The sequence below is a fragment of the Trichosurus vulpecula genome, chromosome 7, assembly GCF_011100635.1.
Source record: "Trichosurus vulpecula isolate mTriVul1 chromosome 7, mTriVul1.pri, whole genome shotgun sequence".
Taxonomy (NCBI): Eukaryota; Metazoa; Chordata; class Mammalia; order Diprotodontia; family Phalangeridae; genus Trichosurus; species Trichosurus vulpecula.
In genome coordinates this window covers 227,683,725-227,707,110 of record NC_050579.1, presented here as the reverse complement: position 1 = coordinate 227,707,110, position 23,386 = coordinate 227,683,725, and the positions used below count along the sequence as shown (strand labels likewise).

At 40.9% G+C, this 23,386-nt stretch overlaps 1 protein-coding gene across 1 annotated transcript; it reads right to left on the bottom strand.

Annotated features, from left to right (window-relative positions):
- Positions 1–714: 714 nt before the first annotated feature.
- Positions 715–22,567, bottom strand: GCM1 (glial cells missing transcription factor 1). The gene is made up of 5 exons (XM_036768626.1): positions 22,464–22,567; positions 10,775–11,027; positions 7,071–7,183; positions 4,624–4,761; positions 715–2,036 (listed from the first exon to the last, which is right to left on the bottom strand). The coding sequence occupies exons 1-5, from the start codon at positions 22,476–22,478 to the stop codon at positions 1,293–1,295; spliced, it is 1,263 nt and encodes a 420-aa protein (XP_036624521.1). The 5' UTR covers positions 22,479–22,567; the 3' UTR covers positions 715–1,292.
- Between the last annotated feature and the right edge of the window lie 819 nt (positions 22,568–23,386).

Genomic DNA, 23,386 nt, shown 5'->3' with positions numbered 1-23,386 from the left:
CTTGAGAGCATAAGTTCATTTTTTTTGGCGGGGAAGGGTGTTGGACTTTTTATCTCCTCTACTCAGGGCCTAACACAGTGCCCAACACATGACAAGCCTTTGAAAAATTCCTAACTGTGATATTTTAATAAAATTATTATTATTTTATTATTATATTATATAGCTATGATAATGTATTATTGTATTAATCATATATCAATTTATGATTTTATATAATTATAATATGACAATACAACTTATGATTATAATTATAATTTTGTTAAAATTATAATAAAAAATAACCCACTGACACCTGTGTGGCTTCCAGATTTACAAAATAAAAACCACTCAAGTACTTGGCAGGAAGTTATTTGAGTCTTATTGAACTGAGTAGAATTTAATTCATGCAGCTATTAGCTCTGTTCTACAGGTAGGGAAACCAAGGCTGGGAAAGATGAAGGAGTTTGCCCAGGTCCACATAATTAGTATTAATTAGTCTGAGGCAGGAGTCAAAGTCAAGTCTCGATTCCAAGTACAATACTCTCTCCTCTACACCACATAGAGGTTACGTGTCAATACGTAGGAAAGCAAGGTTCAAAATATGGCAAGATGAATATGACCACAATGACGAGCTAGTGATTCGACTTCATCAGACTCTGTGTTCTTTGATCCCCTGTTCCCATCAATGAGTTGGAATCCAGATTCTTTATTTAAGACCATATTTTTGAGGCTATTTATTTATTTATTTTTAGCAGAGTGTGAAACAAAATTCTGTCCAACAAATCTCTAGGACAAACAACAATATTTTACTATCTAAATGTAGGATAAGATACTATTTTAAAAGCTTTGGATAATATAATCTCTATTCCCTCCCCATCTGTCCCTTCCTTCTCTCAACCATGCCTCTTTCAAGCAGACATTGACAAAAATACTGAATAATGGTGTTGGGTCTGAAGTATTAGATGTGTCAAGGACAATGGGAAGTAACCAGATATGAGGAGCTAACAGGTGGATGTTAAAGTTTTGATGTACAAAAAAAACCCCAAAACCCAGAGGTCATTTAATTCCTGGAGCTGGGCTTGGGCCAACCCAGTAGATTCTGTACCCCACTGGGGATAAGGGATGTGCCTAAAAGATTAGTAGAGAGAAGTAAGAACTTCCTATAGGTCCCTTTCATAGTACAGATTATCTGTGGTTACTTCTGTTCCCTGGAAACATCTGTGTCAAAGTTTCCCAAAGCAAGTTTTTGTTTGGTTATGTTTTAGTGGGAGGTTTGGGGGTAGGGAGGAGATAAGTGAGGTCAGTCCCTGGCATCATCTTAAAGGATAGATGTTTAGAAATGTTTCACTGTTGTCATGATCCAAAGTCATGCATTTCACTTCTTCATCAAAGTCCCATTTGCTCCCCTTGGTTGGAAGTGAGTATTGGTGGTGAGGGGTGTAGCTAAGGAGAAAAGGGTCTTCCTGAGGGAAGTGGTACCTAGCAGTGGGGAAATAGCCATTAAAATCCATGTGCAGCTTCTCTTCATACAGGTCACTCCCAGACAGGGCCGAGGTGGGCCTGAATGGGTGGTAGCTAGCTTTGACAATTGACATCTCACTGGGCAGCTGCTGGTTGCCTGCTTCCATACAGCTCAGTGGAGGTGAGAGCTCACAAGGCCAACTGGTTAAAGGGAAAGGATAACCAGGACAGCAACTGTCATGATCTGGAGGTCCCCCCAGGCCTGTATTCCTATTCCAGTTCTGAAGATCTCCATAATCCGAGTAGACCCCTGAGAGAGACGGCTGAAGCAATTCTCCACTGGTGCAAATCCGACTAGCGGTCAGTTTGCATTTTTCATAGATTTTAGTGGGCCCTGAGTCCACCAAGGGCTCTACAAGCTGAGGTGTTCTTTCAAAATAATAACTCTTGGTAAGTGAAAGGCAATTATTCAGTGACTTCTTCTGGGGTATGTTATCGATTAAATGCCCATTAAAATTACCAGGCAATTGGAAGCCTTCCTGGTAAGACCAAGTTAAAGGTAAACTTTCTTGACTTTGGGTTTCACCTGGTAGGGACTAAAATGGAAAAGAAACAGCCATGTTAATAAGTTAAGCAGATTTACATAACCCACCCCAAACAATGAGGAGTTACTCTGTACCAATAAACAAACTGGCTTGGGATTATTTCTGATTGTTCTCATTCCTTGCATGCTTAGGTCATGAGCCGTGTAAAAAAAAAATGCCAATGATATGCCTGGTCAAGGTGTAGAAGCAGAGGTTTGGGATATTTCCATTTCAATACGAAACTGTCCTGGTTCAGAACCGGCCAGATTCATAGATTATAGTGGTGTCAGGGACGCGGTGGAAGGAACTCTGGATCTGTCTTGAAGGCCTTGAGTTTAATGATGAAGATGATTAATAATAATAGCTAGCATTTATATAATGCTTACTATGTGCCAGGCTCTGTGCTTAGTGCTTTACACATATTATCTCATTTATTATATTATATATACAAATATTATCTCACAACAACCATGGTCGATAGGTGCTATTAGGAGGTTTACGAAGAGCTTTCCATGTATTATTTCATTTGTTCAGCTCCCAGCTCTGTTACTTACTCCTCATATCACCTTGGACAAATCCTTTAGCTTCCTTGGGCCTTGGTTTATTCATTTATAAAATGAGAGAGGTGGCCTCTATGGCCACTATGGTTGCTCACAACATTAAATCTATGATCCTTTGATCTTAGAAAATGATCTTCAATCTCCTTCATTTTATAGATTGAACTTGTCAATAAACTGAACTTGTTAATAAATATTGTTAATAAATATTAATTGAGTGCCTCCTAGGTGCCAAGCACTGGGTTAAGTGTTTGTATGTGTGTGGAAGGGGGTCCAAAGAAAGGTAAAATATAGTCTCTGCCCTTGAAAAGCTCACAATTTAATACATTAGATTGTTACAACTAATATTTATTAAGTGCCCTATGCACAAAACAAAATGTGCTAAGTTGTTGAGGACAGAAAGACAAAAAAGGAAAAGACTTTAGTCTCATAGCTAGTCAGCCACGACCCTGACCCATCCAGTACTCTTTCCAAATCATAGGATAAGAGGTTAAAACTGGAAGGAGCTTTAGAGACCATTTAGTCTAAGCTGCCAAGGCCCAGTTAAGTAATTAATTTGCCCAAGATTACAGAAGCAGGTTTTGAACCCAAGTCCTCGGACTTATGTCCAATCTTTCTGAGTTTCCCTTTCCCTTTGATGTAGCTTATGCTGTAAAACAAGGGAGCCAGACTAGATGGCCTTTGATGTGCCTTCCAGTTCTAGATCTATGAAACTTCTATGAATCTATGTTCTTCTAGAGATAGCTGGGTGACTCAATGAATAGACTAGCTCTGGACCTGGAATCAGGAAGACCCGAGTTCAGATATGGTGTTACACATACTAGCTGTGTGATCTGGTAGAGTCATTGAACTGCCTCAGTTTTCCCAACTGTAAGATGGGGATGATAATAGCACCTACCTCTTGGCGCTGTTGTGAATATCAAATGAGGCAATACTTGTAAAGCATCTCTTAAACATTAAAGCAGTATATAAATGCTAGCTATTATTGCAGGATATTTTTCTCTCCTGATCTTGACCTTAACCTCTCGATGAGTCATCTGAGAAAAAAAATAAAGTAGAGCTCCAGAAATTCTCACTAAGTTGAGGACAGCTCTCAGGGTTCTTTCAATTTCCTTGTTGCTACCCTGTCTGTGGGAGTTCCCAGTGTTTTACTATTACTGGCACATTGAAAGAAAGAATTATTCCTTTGGTGACTGTAGTCTTTCTCTCTCTCCCTCTCTCTCTCTCTTCCTAGATAAAGAGAGATAAAATGGGAGAGACAGATGCACGGAGACAGAAGCAGAAAGATAAAGAGAGAAAAAGAGATAGAGATGGAGAAAGAGATAGGGATATAGAGATAGAGAGACAGAGACATGGAGCGATAGAAAATCTGAAATAGAGACAGACAGACAGACACACACACACACACACACACACACATTCTAAAACAAAACCAAAATAGGAGTGCTATTTACCTCACAGGCAGCTATTAGAGTGAAAAGAATTCTGGTCTCAGTTAAAATCCCTAGCACCTCTGCTACTGACTAACTGTGGGACCTTGGGCCAGTCACTTTAATCCTCTAGGACTCAATTTCAATGACTGTAAAATGAAGGGGTCATAGTGGATGATCTCCACGGTCCCTTCCAGTCTTTTGCCCAGGAGAGCTCTCACACCAGGAGAGGTAGAGCTAATATTTGAACCCAGGACTCTGAAATCCTAAGCCAGCTCTTACGTCACTATACTCAGTGAGCTTAGGGACTCAGAACTGAAGGAAGGGGAAACGTAGCACAGAGTCCCTCAGCTTTCTTTAGCAGGTGACATATAAAGGAGCCTGAAGAATATGCTTATGGTTTTCCTAATTACTTCACAGAGCCGTGATCAGGAATAAGTTTCAGAAAACTTACAGGACCTATATAGAGGCAAGCTTGTTCTACTATTACTCAGATAAAACATGAAGGGAATATTTCTGTGTATTGTAAGATGAAGGTTTGGGACAAAGGATTAAGGCAAAGGGGAACTAGTTGCTAATAGTTTTAACATGTATGGAGGGGGCAAAAGTTACCTTTGTCCCTGGATTCTTCTTCAGCTTTGGAGGGGCAGTAGAGGAGGAAGAAGATGCCATGTGGGATTTCTGCATTGACCGTCTCGCTTCTGCCTCTAATTTTGTTTCTGGCCTTGGATGGTCGTGTGCCCCTTTTGACTTAAAAAAATGGTAAAGTCAGAAGGAAGGACTTTGGGTATCCATGTTATGTGAGAATTGGTTGAAGGAATGGGGGATATTTGGCCTGTAGAAGACTCAAGGGAGATGTAACTGTCTTGAAGTATCTGAAGGGCCATTGTGTGGCTGGAGGAGGGATTAGACTTTTTCTATTTGGTCCCATGGAACAGAACTGAGAATAATAAGTAGAAACTGCAAACCCACAAATTTCATCTTGATGTCAGGAAAGATTTCCTAACAATTAGAGTTGTTCAAAAGTGGGATGGGCTGATATGTTTTCCAAGGTCTCCAAGCAGAAGCTGGTTGGCCATCTACATGATGGTGGGGAATCCTTTTGTGTATGATTTGGACTAGATTGCCACTGAGATTCATTCCCACTCTCAAATTCTGTGATTCTGTGATAATGATATGAACGACTGCCTTCCAGACAAGGGGATTTTAAATCTTACATGCACAGTCTCTCTGTCCTGTCAAGAGACCACAGTTTGGTGATTGGTTGGCCTTGGGATTGAGAATGGATAGAATCAGTGTTGGGGTTGGGTAAATATGCATCACAGAGTAGGGTTGAAGGGGCTCAGAAGACCAAAAGAAGTGTCCTTTGCCTACAAACAATGTGTGAAGCTTCCAGATGCCCAAAGTTTCTAATTCATGTAACCTGTCTATATGGCTGGTTGGCACACCAAGAGAGAAACCTATGTGATTGCAGAATTTTAGATATTTTCCTCTTCTATGCATTATCCTCATAAGCCAGAATTCACATATAAGTCTTTCTGCAATAAAAAAAATTCACCAATTCAGCTGCTGAGAGGCAGTGTTGTATAGTAGTTAAAGCCCTGGACTTAGTATCAGGAAGTCCAGAGTTAAAATCCTGCCATCAATACTTGTTGTCAATATAACCCTGGGCAAGTCTCTTACCCTCTCTGAGCCTCAGTTTCCTCATTTGTAAAATGAAGAGTAATGAGATAATATATCTAAAAACCCTTCACAGAGTGCTACACAAATGTTGCTGTTGAGTCATGTCTGACTCTTCGTGACCCCATTTCGAGGTTTTCTTGACAAAGATACTGGAGTGGTTTGCCATTTCCTTCTCCTTCTCATTTTACAGATGAGGAAACTGAGGCAAACAGGATGAAGTCACTTGCTTAGGATCTCACAGCTAAGTATCTGACACCAGATTTGAACTCAAGTCTTCCTGACTCCAAGACTGGTACTCTATCCACTGTGCCACCTAGCTGCCCTATATAAATATTAGATATCATTATCCACCAGTACCAAGACAGAAGCTGATCCTTTTTCCTTTTCGCCCCTATGAGAAGAGCCAAGCAGCCTTTCTGTCCTAGGCATCCAATAGTCTTCTACTGGTTCTCCTGAATCATTTCAGTAAACTGCCTTCTGAACCTAATTATTGCTTCGTCATCTCAAAGCTGACTGCACAATTTGCCAGCAGCTTGTCCTAGGGGTATGCTGCCAACTCAAGAATTTTTCTTCCTTGGTCCTCACCTAGAAATTCATCTCCTGGTATGGAAACAACCCATACTGATGCTGACTGGCAACTCATCTGCAGTTTTATATCTTAGAGATTTTCCTGGGATATAATGAGGCATTTAGCCAATATATGCTGCAGAGAAGACTGCATAGTTGGGGGATGGGGGATAGCAGAATAAACCCCTTCAGGTTTCTTTAGCAGGTTCCATGACATAGTGTCTGAGGCACAGGTTTATGTTTTTCCTAACCACCTCACAAGGCTGTTGTTAGGAGCAAGTTTTGGAAATCTCATGGTCATATATAGCGGCAAACATATTACTATGCAGATTACACATCAGAAGAATATTTCTGTATGATCCAGGCTAGGCTGGCTTGCTGTCTCCTAAAGGCTACTATCTTTCACCACAAGAATAATATCTTATATTGTGAGAGCCCTTTAAATTTTTATAAAATTTTTTTACAATATCTCATTTGAGACAACAACTTAGGGGCTTAAAAGGGAAGGAATTATTATATCCACTTGACAGAGAAGAAAACTGAGGAGATCCAGAGAATCAAGTGGCCTGCCCAAGGTCATGGCATTAGGAAATGATGAAAACCCAGGTTTTATGGTGCCAAGCTTGGCTCATGTTCCGTTATCCCACACTGCCTGTTGACTGACTGTGTAACATCCTTTGCTTGATTGTCATCCCTGACATAATCTTAACTGTGTTTATTTAACAATCTAATTAAAACTCCCTCCTTTTTAAAAAAAGATGTGTTGGTATTAAATTCCCCATGGTTGTTGTGGTTATTTTTATCCCAACCTGAAAAAAGATGAAACGTCCATCATGCCTCCAGAAGTTGGTGACCGGGAAGCCCCCGTGGCCGCGGCAAGGAATGAGTTTCAAAGGCCCGTTACAATTAGGACATCGTTTTCCTGCAAAAAAAGAAAAGTGAGGTGGCTAAGCAGGAGAAAGACAACCTTACCTACATTTGATTCTGAGTCAGGTTTGTTCCCCTCCCTATATTTTCACTTTTCCTCCCCAAAAGGCTGGAAATGTTTCAAAATATTTTTAGATATCTGAAAGCTTCTACCCCTCAAGGTTGGAGATCCCTCCCTTATACTTTATTTATGTTATAGCGACATGGGAGTTTAGATTTAGAGCTAGAAGGGCTTGACACAGAGGCCAACTGATTTTCCCCTCACTTCATTTTACAGTTGTGGAAACTGAGACTCAGAGAGATTTAAGTGACTTGCCCAAGGTCACACGGGTAGTAAGTAACAGAGCTGGGTGTTGAACCTAGGTCCTCTGAGTCCCAATTCATTGAATTTTTCATTGCCTCTCATGATTGAGATTCAAATTATATGTATATAAGCAGAGAACATAGCTACCTCCCTGGTATAATTTCAGAGGATGCCTAAGCATTCCCAAACACTCGTCTCATTGCTTCTTGATCCTTGAAATTCTCTTAATAGAGAACACATCCTTTCATTCCACAATTAAAGATGTGTCTTACAACTCCGAAGGACTTAAAATGAAAAATGCTATCCATCCCCAGAGAAAGAACTGATGGTGTCTGAATGTGGACTGAAACATACTTTTTTCTACTTTATTTTTCTGGAGGTTTTATTTGTCTGTTTTCTTTCACAACATAACTATTATGGAAATGTTTTGCCTGACTACACACGTACAACCTATATTGAATTGCTTGCCTTCTCAATGAGGGAGTGAGTGGGAAGGGAGGAAGGGAGAGAATTTGGAACTCAAAGTTTTAAAAACAAATGTTAAAAATTATTTTCACATGTAACTGCGGAAAAATGAAATCCTAAAGAATTAAATAAAAGTTAAAAAAAAGATGTATCTTAGAATGCAAATACCCTAGAGAAGTAATACAGAGACTAAAAGTCACAGTGAGATATGAGTTCTCAGACCCTTTCTTGAGGGCAGGTTTTTATAGGGATCAGGCATGAATTTAGGATAACAGTGCACCTTAGGGGCTATATGGAGCTAGGTAAAGGGAGTCTTGGGGCTTCAATTTCCCTTTCTTCTTAGTTTTGCCTAGGGCTAGGCCTTTGCTGCCAATAGCCATGGCCAGTCAGTGAAGTTATTGGGAAGGTTTAATGCAATACGGCTGCCCTTAGGAAATAGGTATAAATATAAGTACAAAAACTTCTCTAACCCAAGAGGGGCCAGAACTATAGAATATAAGAGCTAGAAGAGGTCATTTTGAACATAATTTAGTCCAAGGGTTCTTAACCTTATTTGTGTCTGGTGAAGCCTGTTCCTCCCATCTCAGAATAAATTTTCTAAAATTTCTAATGAAGGAAATTCTAAATTTCAATTAGAGGTTAGTGGAAATAAAGATCTCTCTCTCTCTCCATATGTATATGTTTTTTTCCCCATCCAAATTCATGGACTCCATTAAATCTATCAAGTGGCCTCTGAACCTTAGGCTAAGAATTCCTTGTTTAGTCTAACCTCCACATTTTATAGGTAATAGAACCAAGGACTAGAGACTTTCCCAAAGTCATCCAACTAGGACAAGGCAAAGATGAGATAAGAACCCAAGTTGCCTGACTCTCAGTTCAATGTTTGTCCCAGTATACCACAGTCAAGATATATGGTCCAGTGGAAAAACTAATAAATAGATTTATAGTAAAGAGAACTGAAGTTCAAACCTCAGCTGTTACTTATTACCTTTTTGAATTTGGGCAAGTCACTTAACCTCTAAGGGCCTAGGTCCTCACCTATAAAATTAGTAGTTTTTGACCTGATGACCTCTGAAGGTCCCTCTAGCTCTAAGGATTTATGTGGGCACTTCAGGATCTTGTAGGAGCAGTATATTATTGGGTGAACAACCACAGAAAGGTCCTTACTTTGTCTTGAGTATACCACTGAATACCATCAATTTGCAGTTTGTGGGTGATAAGAGGTAGAGCATTTCTTGCAGAGGGGTTACATTTCTTTAGCTTTCTACTTTGCTGAGGCTTGGTCCAGCCAAGCTATGAGTCTTTGCATTTTGTATTTTAGAAAATACCTTTGATTTTATTGGTGTAGAGAACTTCCTGCAAGGAAACCCTTGCTACCAACACAGATCAGCCACAGTTTTGCAATTTATAGTCTAATAGAAGAGCCTGGGACACAGAGAGGTAAAGTGACTTTTCTACCATCACTGGTCTTGAAACTAGATCTTCCTCACTCTGAGGCCAGGTTCTTTATCCATGCCCCTCTATGTTTTAAAATGATTTTAAGCATTTTTAAATGGACATTTTATTTAACTGGCTGGTTTAGTACTAAACTTTAAAGCTAAATATACTGGTTTTTGGCTTTATCATGACTCCCAATATTGGGGATTTCAACCAAATAGAGACTTTGGTTGATAGGGAAACTTGTCCCTGCTCCTATCAGAATTTATCTGTCAAATAGTTCTTTTTGTAGTGGCAAAGACTTGGAAACTGAGAAAATGAAATTATTAGTATACTCATGACACATATCGTATCGATTAATATAAAATTATAATTCTAAACTAAGGAGGTATCCAACTATTGGGAAATGGCCAAATGGTATTTGAATGTAATGAAATACTGATGTGTCATAAAATATGAAGAAAGGGAGAATTTCAGAGAAGCCTGGGAAGACTTATATGAACTGATGCAGAAAGAAGTGAGCAGAACCAGAAGAACAATACATTCAAGAAACAATAACAGCAGTGTAAAGACAAACAAAAGAACATGATCAATCATGGTTCCAGAGGAATGATGATAAAATAGGATATAGATCTCATGACAAAAAGGTCATTGACTAAAGATATAGAACAAGATATACATTTTTGAACATGGTCAATCTTGGGATTCATTTTGCTTGACTTTTCATATTGTTACAAGAGGTTTTTCCCCTTCCAATTAGGTAGAGATGAGAGAGAAAGAAAATATATTTTTTTGTTAATTGAAAACTTTTTTCTAAAAAAAGAAAGAGAAAAATTTACCATTAACATTTCATCAGGAACACCTTTCCAAGATTTCAAGTACAAAATCAAACTTTGTTAAATTAGTACAAACTGTGCTAATGTATTAATGAATGATATCCTCCAGGTAATATACTCAAGTTTTAATAGGGGATATGTGGAGACAATTTCTCAACCCAAGAAGTGACCCTAATAGAGCAAACTAGATAGGGAAGATCCTAGCTTTGCTATGTGCTTGCTTTATGACCTTGGGTAAGTCACTTGCCTTCTTCCAGGCTTTCTTCCTCTGTAAAATAAGGAATTTAGACTAGATGACCTATAAGGTTCCTATCAGCTCAGAATCTATATTCTTTTGTTTCTGTACAGAGAAGGCCTTTCAGAAACCCACCAATCTCACCATATAATTATCTTATAGAGGACAGGCCCTGTATGGATATTGAAAACATTTGGTGGTGTAAGCCCCAAAGGTGGTATTACTGCAGGGCTCCCAAATGGGACAGGACCAACAGTATTTGAACCAATGCCAGCTTGGGTGTGAGTGTGGGCAAGCCCTTGGACTCACTCTGCTGCTTCTGCCGGGCTTTGTCACAGATGGCTGGTCTCAGATAGATCTTCCTTCCCTCCTCAGCAGAACAGTCCTGGCTGCAAACGACTACTCCCAGGCAGGACTTCTTCAAGATGCGAGAGTTGTGGTTGTTGGTATTGCGCATGGCCCAGCTGCTCAGGTGCCTCTGTGCACTCCTGTCCTCTGAACTGTAGATGTGCTTCACATAGGAATCTGGCCATTCCTGAAACCAGTCGGTTGTTTTCACATCCTGATAAGAACTCCAAGAATGTTAATTAAAGTAAAAGAAAACACACACACACAAACACACACACACAGATGCACACATACAAACTAGAAAACAGAATCATCCATCACAGAAGGGACAATGAGTCTGAAGCTTATGTTATTTTAATCAGGAATGGAGGATGGAGGGGGGAGATGGGGAGAGACCTTTGGACCAAAGTCTTACTTTAACTACAGAGATTCTATGAATTAAGGGTCATGTAGCTGTTTTAGAATATAAAGGAAATTTTCTTTGCTTCCTTCCTTCTCTCTTTCTCTCCTTCTCTTCCTTCCTTCTCTCCCTCCTTCCTTCTCTCCCTCTTTCCTTCCCCTCTTCCTTCCTTCCTTCTTTCCTTCCCTCTCTCTTTCCTTCCCTCTCTCTTTCCTTCTTTTCCCCTTTCCTTCCTTCCTTCCTTCCTTCCTTCCTTCCTTCCTTCCTTCCTTCCTTCCTTCCTTCCTTCCTTCTTTCCATCCTTCCTTCCTTCCTCCTCCCTCTATTCCCCATTCCTTTCCTTCTTGCTTGCCTTCCTGTCTGCCTTCCTTCCATGAACCTGTTGTAGAATTTAAAGGAATCCTTTCCTTCAGTCAATCAACAATTAACAAGCATTTGTTGAGCACCTACAGTAAAGTGATAGGCATGGTGTTAAGCACTGGAGAAAACAAAAGAAACACAGAAATAATCCCTGCCCTTGAGCTCACTCTCTCTTGGGGGAGATACCTTGTGTCTGTGTGTGTGTGTGTGTGTGTGTGTGTATGTGTGTATATGTGTGTGTGTGTGTGTGTGACTATATTTAGACCTATAAGTACATGTAGAATAAATACAAGGTAATTTGGAGGATGGGGAGGACTAGCAGTTGGAAGGATGAGGAAAAGCTTCATAAAAAAGATAGAACTGAAGAGGAGTCTTAGAGAAAGGAATTTTACCAGTTCCTTGAGGGGATAGATTTTTTTCCTTTGTTTTACTTTTTGTCTTGTGTCCCCAGTGTCCTTGTTGCTTAGCACAGTGCCTAACACATAGTAGAAATTTAATCAGTGTTTGTCGACTTGATTGGTCAATGAGGCAAAAGAGGGAGTCTGTTGGAGAAAGCCTGTCCCCAATAATAGAGATAGGAGATTAGGAAATATGAATAAGGAGCAGCTTGGCCAGATTGTCATGCTGTTCATTTATACCTGACTCTCCATGACCCCTCTTTGGGGCAAACGTACTGGAGGAGTTTGCCATTTCCTTCTCCAGCCATTTTACAGATGAGAAAACCGAGGCAAACAGGGTGAAGTGACTTGCCCAGGGATACACAGCTAATAAGTGTCTGAGGCCAGATTTGAACTGAGGAAGGTGAGTTTTCCTGACTCCAGGCCCAGCCCTCTATCCACTGTACCACCTAGCTGGCTTGAAGAGCATAGCAAAGGAAGGAATGTATAGGATAAGGCTGGGAAAGTAGGTTAGGCCAGTAGTAAAAGGCTTCAAAAACCAAATGGAGTTAATACTTTATCCTAAGGCAATAGCAATCCACCAAAATTTGTTGGGTACGAGGGTGACATGATCAGGTCTAACTTTTGCTGAGAACACTTTGGTGGTTGTGTGGAGTCTGGATTGGAAAGGGGAGAAACTGGAGGTAGGACCAATTAGGAAAAGAGCATCATTGTTCAGGTGAGAGGTAATGAGGGCCTGAACTAAGAATGTAGTATCTGTGTGAGTTGTGAGAAGCAGACAGGTGCAGAGATGTGGTGGCTGAAGAAACAGCAAGATCTGGCAAGTGATTGGATATAGAGGGGGAGGGAATGGGGGGCCAAGGATGATGCCTAATAGTAATTTTCTTCCTCCCTTCCTTCCTCCCTTCTTCTGTTCCTCCATTCCTCCCTTCTTCCTTCCTTCCTTCCCTCCTTCCTTCCTTCCCTCCTTCCTTCCCTCCCTCCTTTCTTTCTTTCCTCTCTTTTTCTTTTGGGAGGCAATCAGGTTTGCCATTTCCTTCTGCCATTTTACAGATGAGGGAACTAAGGCAAATAGGGTTATATGACTTGCCCAGGGTCACCCAGTTAGTAAGCATCTGAGGCCTAATTTGAACTCAGATCCTCCTGACTCCAGGGCTGGTGTGCCACCTAGCTGCCCCCAATACTAGTTTTTGGGAACTATGGACAATCCGAGGGAAGGTTATTCTTAAGGATGGGGAGAGAAGATTAAATTTCCTCCTTAATCCTAGTGTTTTTCCTCAGAGTATCTCCAGTTTATCAGATATATATCTTGTTTGTACATAGCTGTTTGAACGGTATCTCCCCTATCAGCCTGAGCTCCTGGAGAACGGGCACTGTCTTTTGCCTTTCTTTGTATCTCTAGAGGCCCTTAGCACCATGCCTAACACAGAGTAGGTGCTTAATAATAATGCTTATTAGAATGGATGTGTCTCCAAAGCACTCAGGGCCCTATTCCTTGTGACTTCTACTTTGATGATGTGAATTTGAACAGCTGTTAGTACAGGATGACATTCACAAAATCTCAGAGTCGGGGGGCACCTCAGACTTCGCCTCATCTAACCCATCCCCAAATGGGGCTACCCTCCCCCTCCACCACCGCATGAAGGAGGAGCCCATCACCTCCTGTGGGAGTGCGTTAGGTTGCTCTGATTGTTCCGTGGAGATCACATTTGTCTCCATGCAAGTTCCACGCATTGTCCCTGGTTGTGCCCGGGGAGGCCAATGAATGGCTCTTCCACATGACAGCCCTTCAATTAACTGGAGACGGCTCTCGTGTCTGGCACTGGCTTTCTTCTATTTCTCTCCGGTCAATAATCCCACTTTGTTCAAATGTTCCTCATATAGAGCGGCCCCACCCTTCTAGTGAATCCTCTCTCTTGCCAGTACTGACCACTGGGCCTTCATTGGGGAGGCAAAAACTTGGTGAGTTTATCCACAAGAGGGGCCCGTTAGGGGCCTGAGTCCCATTCCATTCTTCCAAAGACAGTTTCTTCCTTTCCCCCTGCCCTGCCAATATCACCACACTCAAAAATAACAGAGATGAAACTAAGACACGGTGTATGAAAAATCAAGGCACGACATAAAGGGGTTAGGACTTGGATTTGAAAGACCTAATTCTGGGGTCCTGGCTCTGCCAACCTCACTAGCTATGTGACTCCATCTTTCTCATCTGTAAAATGAAAATGTGGACTTGATGATCTCCAAAGGTCGCTTCCCATTCTAATGTTTTAGTAATTCTGTGTAAGGTGCTGGACTGATTTTGACTGTAAATAGCTATTTACACAAGGTTGGCACCGATTCTTTGCCAATGAACAGCCATTTTTCTGGTGGTGTTGCTTTTAAAAATCAGGTCGGAATGGGTCATTTAACCCTTCTTCTCTCACTCCTATTCTAACCCCCCTGTCTCCTGCTTAGGCCTTTTCCCAGCACCCTCTTTGGTAGGGATATTCATTTATGATTGGTGTGTATTCACCTCTTATTACCTCACACAGTGCTTCACACATAGTAGGACCTTAATAAATGTTTGCTGAATTTCACAGCTACTGAACTGAGAATCTGGCCCATTCTGCCTAGTGAGAAGCTGTCAGATGCCTCCAGCTGGAAATCTTAGGCTGTGCCTACACTACACCAAGTATCTGAGTGTTTGGCAATGTGTAGACAAAACACACAGATGGTTGACTAGATTTCCCATTTTTTTTTTCATTTAAAAAAATAGAAATGAAGAAAGTCTTACTCAAGAAATTTGCTTTTCCACAAGGCAAGACTGGCCTCCATTTGATCATCCCCCTGAGTCTGAGCATGAGAAGCATGAGATTGAGGAAAAATATCTTTCCTCTAAAGCCTCTGAGATGCACTAAGGGAGGGAGAGACCAATATCCTCACTGGTAGTCCCAGCTAGGGGTTGAGGGGATCTAAATGAGAGAGAAAATGCAGCATCCAGAAAACAATACGGTGTGCTTCTAAACTGAATTCTAGGGCTTGATGGTGGAAAGAAAAAGTCAGAGGGTGACAAAAATCTTTCTAGGGTTTATGCTTATCTCTAGCTCTGATTAGAATTTGTTCCACTGTTTCAAGTGGAGGCTTCAGATCACCTTTTGCATCAAAAGCCATTATCCATCTGGTTACCACCATTCATTGTTAGACAGGAAATGATTAAGGTCACAGCATCAGCACCAGATGAGGAACTGCAGAATCTCAGAGCTAAACCGGGCCTCACTGATCATCTCTTTAGACTCTTATTTAAACAACAACAAAGGTCTCGGTACTGATGGGATGCCAGGTGTTGAGTGTAGAAGTGAGGTTTTCAGAATTGTAAAGCTATGAGGTGGAAAAATGCTGAGCTGAAAGTAGGAATTAAAGGAAGTTTCCTAAATATGTGAGCTATGGCTGGGGCTAGCAGGCAGGAGGACTATGGGAAGTGCATTGGTGGAAAGTCACAAAAAATCGAACCAAAACACAAGTTGGAGCTTTTGGAGAAGCTGCATCATCAGAAAGAAAGCAGAACCCAGGTGAAGCTGATAAAAATGAGATTCTTGGGATCAGAGGAAGTGGTCTTTGTCTGAGGAATGTCCATTACCACCTGATGTTTTGTTTTGTTTTGCTTTTTTTAAATTCGCAGCAAGAATGAAAATTTCCACTTCCTAAGGCAGGACAATGGAGAAAAGGCTAGGAGCAGAGTCTAGGGGATTACATCTGAGTCAGGGCTCAGGTAGTCAGCAAGGAAGGCAGTGTTAGGCAGAGAAAGATGTTGAACTTAGCAAAATGAGAAAGAGAGCTGCTTATGCTTGGGGGTAGAAATGACAGTAGGGTAGTGAGGTGGCACAGTGGATAGGGTGCTGGGCCTGGAGTCAGGAAGACTTATCTTCATGAGTTAAATCTGGCCTGTGACACTTATTAGTTGTGTGACCCTGGCCAAGTCACTTCACCCTGTTTGCCTCAGTTTCCTCATCTGTAAAATGAGCTGGAGAAGGAATTGGCAAACCACTTTAGTATCTTTATCAAGAAAACCTCAAATGAGCACATGAAGAGTCAGACATGACCAAAAAATGACTGAACAAGGAAAGGGCAGTGAACAGATGTAGTATGTTAGAAGTTAGAAGTTAGAAGGACCTTAGTTTGAATCTTTGTTGTTATTTAAAACCCATGTGACCTAGGACAAGTCTCTTAGCATCTTGGGACTCAGTTTCCCCATCTGTAAAATAAAAGAGTTTAAACTACATGGCTTCTAAGGTCCCTTTTGGTTCAAAATCAACAACAGGGAGGAAGGATGGCATAGTGGAAAGAACGTCCAATCTGGATTCAGAGGATGTGGGTTTGAATCCCAGCTCTGACATTGACTTGATGTTTGACCTTGGGCTAGTCACTGAGGCCTCTTTGAAGCCTCAGTTTCCTTATTTGTAAAATAATGGGGCTGTAAGGGTCCCTTCCAGCTTTAAATATATGATCCTACCAAGTCAAGACAGAAAAAGAGGCAGCTAAGTAGGAGGAAGAGACTAGAAGAGTCCATTAAAAACTGTCAAGTTAACTGTGCGATGTCAGATTCCATTTCTGTGATATATCTAAACCACATATAAATATCCCATACTCTGAGATTATTTAGCACTACAATTAACAAAAAGTAAATTCCCTTAGTACCGCCGCCTTTGTATTAGAACAGCAGAAAGAAGAAGGAACTAAGGAGGAGAGGTACTATGGGGAAAGACCATGAAGTAAAGGACCTAAATGTTCCCTCTGGGTGACAGCAATGGAAAGTTACCCAAGAGAGTGGCAGTGGAAGCAGGGCTAAGGGAGTCTTCTGTGAGGAGAAGCCATCCAAAAGCAGCCTGGGAGGCCTCTGGAGGTAGGGAATTCCCTATCCCTGAAACTCATCCAGCAGAGGTTGCCTAGTTTCTTGCTGGAGTATTAAGAGGGGAATTAGAACTTTCAGTAGGGGTTGGACCAGATGTCCAATGAGGCGCCTTCCAAATTCCAACAAGTCTGTGATTCGGTGATCGGAGTGGCACAGTGGATAGAATGTCAGGCCTGAAGTTAGGAAGGCTTATCTTCTTGAGTTCAAATCCTGCCTCGGACACTTTCTAGCTAGGTGACCATGTCACTTAACCCTGTTTGCCTCAGTTTTCTCATCTGTAAAATGAGCTGGAGAAGGAAATGGCAAACCATTCTAGTATCTTTGCCCAGAAAACCCCAAACAGAGTCATGAAGAGTTGAACACAACTGAAAAACAACTATTCAATTATAAATTGAATATTTGAATTAATGCTGAATTGAACAATTGAATTAAATTATAAAAACAAATTTAATTATGAGCTTTTATCCAACTCACTATTGTTTAATAGCCTATATTTCCTGCCTTTGACCCATCCTGGTTGCGTGGCACTGGGTAAGTCACTTAATATTTGAGGGCCCTAGGCAGCTTTCTAAGACTATAAATTGCAAAGAAAGTGCTGACCCTCCTCATCTGGGAGTTTCCTGATCTGGGAGCTGCCTATAAATGAAAGCACAGGTCCAGTCCCTACCTGTATGCCCCCAAACAACTGGGTAACAAATCCAGTGCATAGGATAAGTACATCATGGAGGCACCATCATACAGGAGAGAATGGGTTAACGCTAGAGTCAAAGGATCTAGGTTAAAAATCTGCCTCTGATGCACCTTCTGTGACCTTGGGTAACACCCTTAACTTCTCTTAGGTTGAGTGTTCTCATCTATAAAATAAAAAGTTTTGACTAGATGGCCCTGAGGTCTCTTCCAGCTCTCAGTCTGTGAAGCTGTGGTGCACTGGAAAGAATACTGGGTTTTGAGTCAGAAGATCTGGGTTTGAATTCTACTCGCGACACTACTTGTGTGACCTCAGGCACATATCCTTGCTTCTGGCGCCTTAACATGCTCATTAGAAAATGAAGGGTTTGGACTCAGTGTCCTCTGAAGTTCATTTCAGCTCTAAATCTATGATACTACAATGAATCAAGGAAGAAATTGCTATTCCCACTCTCTTCCTTACAAAGTGAAGCAGATTGTTTGGGAGCACATCTCATGAGGCAGAGCCAAGATGGTGGAGAAAAGGCAGTGACTCGTCTGAGCTCTTCCCCAAACCCCTCCAAACAACTTTAAATGATGCCTCGAAATGAATTCTGGAGCAGCAGAACCCACAAAAGGACAGGGTGAAATTTTCCAGCCCAAGACAAATTAGAAGGTTGGAGGGAAAGGTCTATTGCACCGACGAGAACACCCCATGCTTTTCCATTTTATCCTCCTTTATTCCCCTTCCTTTCAATCTTTCCCCCTACCTAAAATTTATATCTCAGTTTTCTCTGTGACAGAAATTCTAAGCCTTCGTAAGGTAAATACGAAACCTTCATTCATTCTATTTTTAGAAATAACAATTCAGATTAAAAATATAAAAGGAGACAGTTTTCTTTAATCATCAGAATAAGACACCAAAAGTCAGTAATTACATTAAAATCACCTAGGGAAAGATCATTACCATACCGATATTAGGATGGCTAATTAAATGCAGCTGAGTCAGAAAAGAGAAGGTTAGAAAAAAGGTTAGAGGAAAGAGGCTGGACCAGGGATTAATGGATTGACACCTCTGTGGAGGGGGTCTCTAGCAGAATGTCCCAGAGACTTGTCCTTGTTCTTAATTTGTTCGACATTGCTATCAGAGACTTAGAGCAAAACACACATATCAGATCTGTAGATTATACAAAGTTGGGAGAGACAGAGTCAAGGACCCACAAAGACCTTGAGGATTACAAGAGCAGAGGCGTTCACTTTTCATCTTTGTATTCCCAGTGCATAGAATGCTGTCTTGCTGCATGCTTAATAAATGTTTATTGGGGTGGGGGGGGGGGAAGAAATCATAACAGATTAGGATAATGTGCTGAATCGAATAAGCTGAAATTTAATTTGAAGTACAAGTAAAGTCTTGTATCTAAGTTTAAGAAATCAATTGCACAAATAAAGACTGGAAGAAAAGTGACTAGAGAGTATTTAAAGTGAGAAAAAAAGACTGTGATTTTAGGGGACCGCAAACTAAATAGATGTCAACAATGTGGTGAAGCAGTAAAAAATGTTGATGAAATATCTCTCTCTATCACTGTCTCTGTGTATCTCTGTCTGCCTCTATCTCTCCATCTCTATGTGTTTCTGTTTTTGTCTATCTCTGTCTCTATCCATCTCTGTCTCTCTCTCTGTCTCTCATTTCTGTTTTTCTGTCTCTCTTTCTCTGTCTGTCTCTCGGTTTGTCTCTTTGCCTCCATCTGTCTCTCTTTCTCTGTGCCTGCCTCTTTCTCTCTCTGTCTCTGACTGTCTGTCTGTCTCTCCTTGTCTTTGTCTAGACTTTGATTTTACCGTGAAGTAAAATCCTGTTGAGAAAACTCAGTAGGACCAGATGGCCATGGAAGTTCCTTCCAGCTCTTCACTTCTGTGATTGTGAAACTTCCTCCACCGATACTGATCTGCAACTTATCGTCTTAGATGGAAGATTGAGGGAATAAGTATTTATTACCTACTGCACTCCAGGCATTTGCGCTAAGTACTTTATGAATATTATCTGTTCAGTTCTTAGAGCCTGGGTTCTTAACCCGTGTTAAGTGTGTCAAGGACCCCTCTGGCAGTCTAATGAAGCCTATTGATCCCTCCTCAGAACAATATTTTTAAAAAAAAATTATTGAAGAAAATGCTAAACTTTAATTAGAGGCTAGTGGAAAATCTAATGATTCACCTCCTCCCACCCCATTCAAATCCATAGACGCTCTGAAGTCTTTCCACAGATCCTTTGAGGAGGGAACCAAGAGGTTCCTGTCTTAGGCGGAGCATGCTTGTAATCCTTGCTACCAAGGAGGTGAAGGCTGGAGGATCTCTTGAGCTCAGGAATTCTTGAACATCAGTGAGCTACGCCAACCACGCATCTACACTAAGTCCAGCACTGATATGGTGAACTCCTGGAGGCAGGGAGGATGGGAAACATCACCAGGTTACCTAGAGACAGTTGAGTGTTGTGGTGGATAGGGTGCTGATCTTGAGTCAGGAGTATCTGAGTTCAGATCCAGACCCAGATACTAGCTCTATGATCCCAGGCAAGTTACTTAACTTGTCTGCCTCAGTTTCTTCGTCTGTGAAATGGAGATGATAATAACACTTGCCTCTTTTCAGGAGGACAAAATGAACTAACATTTGTATATTTGTAAAGCACTATATAACTCTTAAGTGTTTTTTATTATCATTATTATTGCTTAAGGAGGGGCAAATTAGCCCAGGTCAGAAACGTAGCAAGTCACAGCTCCCCTGCTAGAAAGAGTAGGGTTGGGCCTGTGAATTCTCCCTGTACTTCTAGCCTGGAGGCGATAGTGAAAACCTGTCATTAAAATTTTATTTTTTAAAAAAGAACTCCTTTCTTAATTCATCTCCTGGGGTCACTAAGAGGTTAAGTGACTTGCAGAGGATCACACAGCCAGTACGTGTCAGGGGTGGGCTCTGAACTCAGGTCTTCCAGGCTCCAAAGATGTCAATACTTCTTCTTCCTCTTGTTCAGTCGTTTCAGTCATGTCTGACTCTTCATGACCCCACTTGGGATTTTCTTGGCAAACATACTGAAGTGATTTGCCATTTCCTTCTCTAGCTCATTTGACAGATGAGGAAACTGAGGCAAACAAAGTTAAGTGACTTGCCCAGGGTCACACAGCCAGTAAGTGTCTGAGGTCAAATTTGAACTTCCTGATTCCAGGCCAGATACCTTAGCCAATACTATGCTGCCTCTTTTGTGTTCCATTCATAGAATGTTAATGTCCAACATAATGTCCAGCAGGACTACAATAGGCTTACTGTACTCTGACCTGGGTTGGGCCACGTAGAATATTATATCTGGTTTTAGACCCTGCATTTTGGGGAGATCTTTGAAAAGTTGAGTTATATCTAGAATAGGGTAACCAGGATAGTGAGAGGCCTGAAGACCACGTCATATGAGGAAGAGATGAAAGAATACAGCCCAGATAAGAGAAAACTCAAGTGCGAAATAACTCCTGCCACCAAATATTTGAAGGATTATTACTGAAAAGACATACTTGATTTGTTCTACTTGACCCCAAAGGCTAATATGCAGCTAGTAGCATAGTCAATCAACTAGTATTTATTTAGGACCTACTGTGTGCTCGGTACTATGTTAAATAATGAGGACACAAAGGAGGATACAAACTATATAGGACTAATATGTGGAATTTACAGAAAGCAGAGTTAAGTTCAATGTGAAGAACTATTCCCTAATAATTAGACCTGTCCGTAAACTGAGTGGTTAGCATCAGGAGATGATATATTTCCCAATATTGGAGATCAAACAAAGTGGGTACCCATCAATGGAGGAATAGCTGACCAAATTGTGGTTTATCAATATAACAGGAAAGAAGCAGTGTGGTATGGCAAGCCTTGGCTGTGGAGTCTGAAGACCTGGGTTCAAATCTGACCTTTGATGCTTACTGGGTGACCTTGGGCAAGGCACTTACTCTTCCTGGGTCTCAGTTTTCTCAACTGTAGAATAAGAGAGTTGGACTAGATGAGCTCTGAGGTCTCCTTCAATTGGAGAGCTATGATCTTATGAGTGTTTCACTAGGGAGAATTCAGAGAAACTTGAAAAATTTTATATGAGCTGATACAGAATGAAATGGGAAGAAGCAGGAAAACGGTTCACGCAATGGTATAATAATGTAAAGGAAAACAACTCTGAAAGACTACAGAATTCTCGTCAATTCAGTGAGCAATCATTACTTCAAAAACTGGATGACTAAGCGTGTCTCCCACATGGCACAGAATTGCTTTTGAGTCATTTCAATAGTGTCCCACTTTTCATGACTCCGTTTGGGGTTTTCTTGGCAAAGATACTGAAGTGGTTTGCCATTTCCTTCTCCACAGATAAACAGATGTACAGAATACGACACACATTTTCAGACACAGCCGACGTGTTGATGAGTTTTCTTTGACTATTCGTTACAAAGGCACACTCTGGGGAGAGTGAGTTTGTGGTGATCAAAGACGGAAAGAAAAGGAGTGGGCAACAATTCGTAAAAAATTGTCTGGGGAGGTTAAGTAATATGGCAAAGGTCCCATAGCTAGCTCAGAAGTGGGACTTGAACTCACTCTGACTCTGAGGCCAGCTCTCCATCTGCTAAGACAAACTCTGTCTGTCTGTCTCTCCCCTTCAGTTCTTCCATGAATAATTCTCTGAGTTATCTACATAAAGGGTGATACTACTTTAAGTAGTGCAGGGGTGGGATTCAAATAAATTAGCAACCAGTTCTCTGGCCTAATGACCATTTTAAGTATACAAAAAGATATACCAAAAAGTAGTTTAATATTTCATGCATTTAATACTCAGATAAGAATAATAAAAGAATTACACAAAACTAGATTATGTTATAAGAAAGAGTTTTAAAATATTAATGAAAATATATTAAATAATACCTGACAAACAAGCATCCTTATGGAGCGAAAGCAGCCATGTGACCACAACAGCCAATGTTGGAAAATATGCAGAACCAAAACTCATTCTACCTATTCTAACTTGTTTTTTCTTCTACTTCCTTGGCTTCCGAAATGGGTGATAAGATAACCCTTGAAATCTATATTTCTATTGGTTCATTGTGTCCCAGTTTCCTATTGGTTTCATAGTTCAGGGAACACCAGTGCACTCATAATATCTCGGGGGTTATTTTGGGCATAACAGAAGGCAGAAACAAATGACAGCTTGTCACCCCTGGTTGTTTGGCACTTTTTCTCTTGACATTATATGTTTGTTTACTGAAGTAACAAAAATAAGGGAATTAAAATGTAGTATTTCATCAAAGGTATAATGAGTTTTAAGAAATGAATAAATAAATGTTACAAGCATAGTTCCCTAAATTTTTTTTTCTCCTATGGATGGAATGAACGTTACTATGGGTGCTTAGAAGACGCTTTTGCACGGATGAACGTTAAAAAAGGGTAAGGAATGTAAGTTTGTGATTTCCACATTGGGTGGCTGCCCAGGCTCCCACCTTAGAGAGAACCCTGATTACAAGCGCTATTTTAACAACCAGTTTGCTGAACTCAACATAAAATTAAGTATCGGTTCTGCGAAACTGGTGTGAACTGGCTGAATCCCACCACTGAAGTAGCCCAAGTTAATCAAAAGGAAGCATGAAAAGAAGAAATGATATTTTTCATTTCTAGGCTAGATAGGCTAGCAGGGGTGGGGAACCTGTGGCTTCAAGGCCACAAGTGGCCTTCTAGGTCCTTGGGTGTGGCCTTTTGACTGAGTCCAAGGTTTATAGAATAAATCGTTTTATTAAAGGGATTTGTTCTGTAAAGTTTGTATTCTGTCAAAGGGCTACACTTGAGGATCTAGA

What these genes read in the sequence shown, in the direction of transcription:
- GCM1 (XM_036768626.1), bottom strand. An exon ending in AGCCCGGCAGAAGCAGCAGA is followed by an intron (nt 7,184 to 10,774) that starts GTGAGTCCAAGG and finishes CTTTTTTTGCAG; the next exon opens with GAAAACGATGTCCTAATTGT. An exon ending in GACGTTTCATCTTTTTTCAG is followed by an intron (nt 4,762 to 7,070) that starts GTTGGGATAAAA and finishes CATTTTTTTAAG; the next exon opens with TCAAAAGGGGCACACGACCA.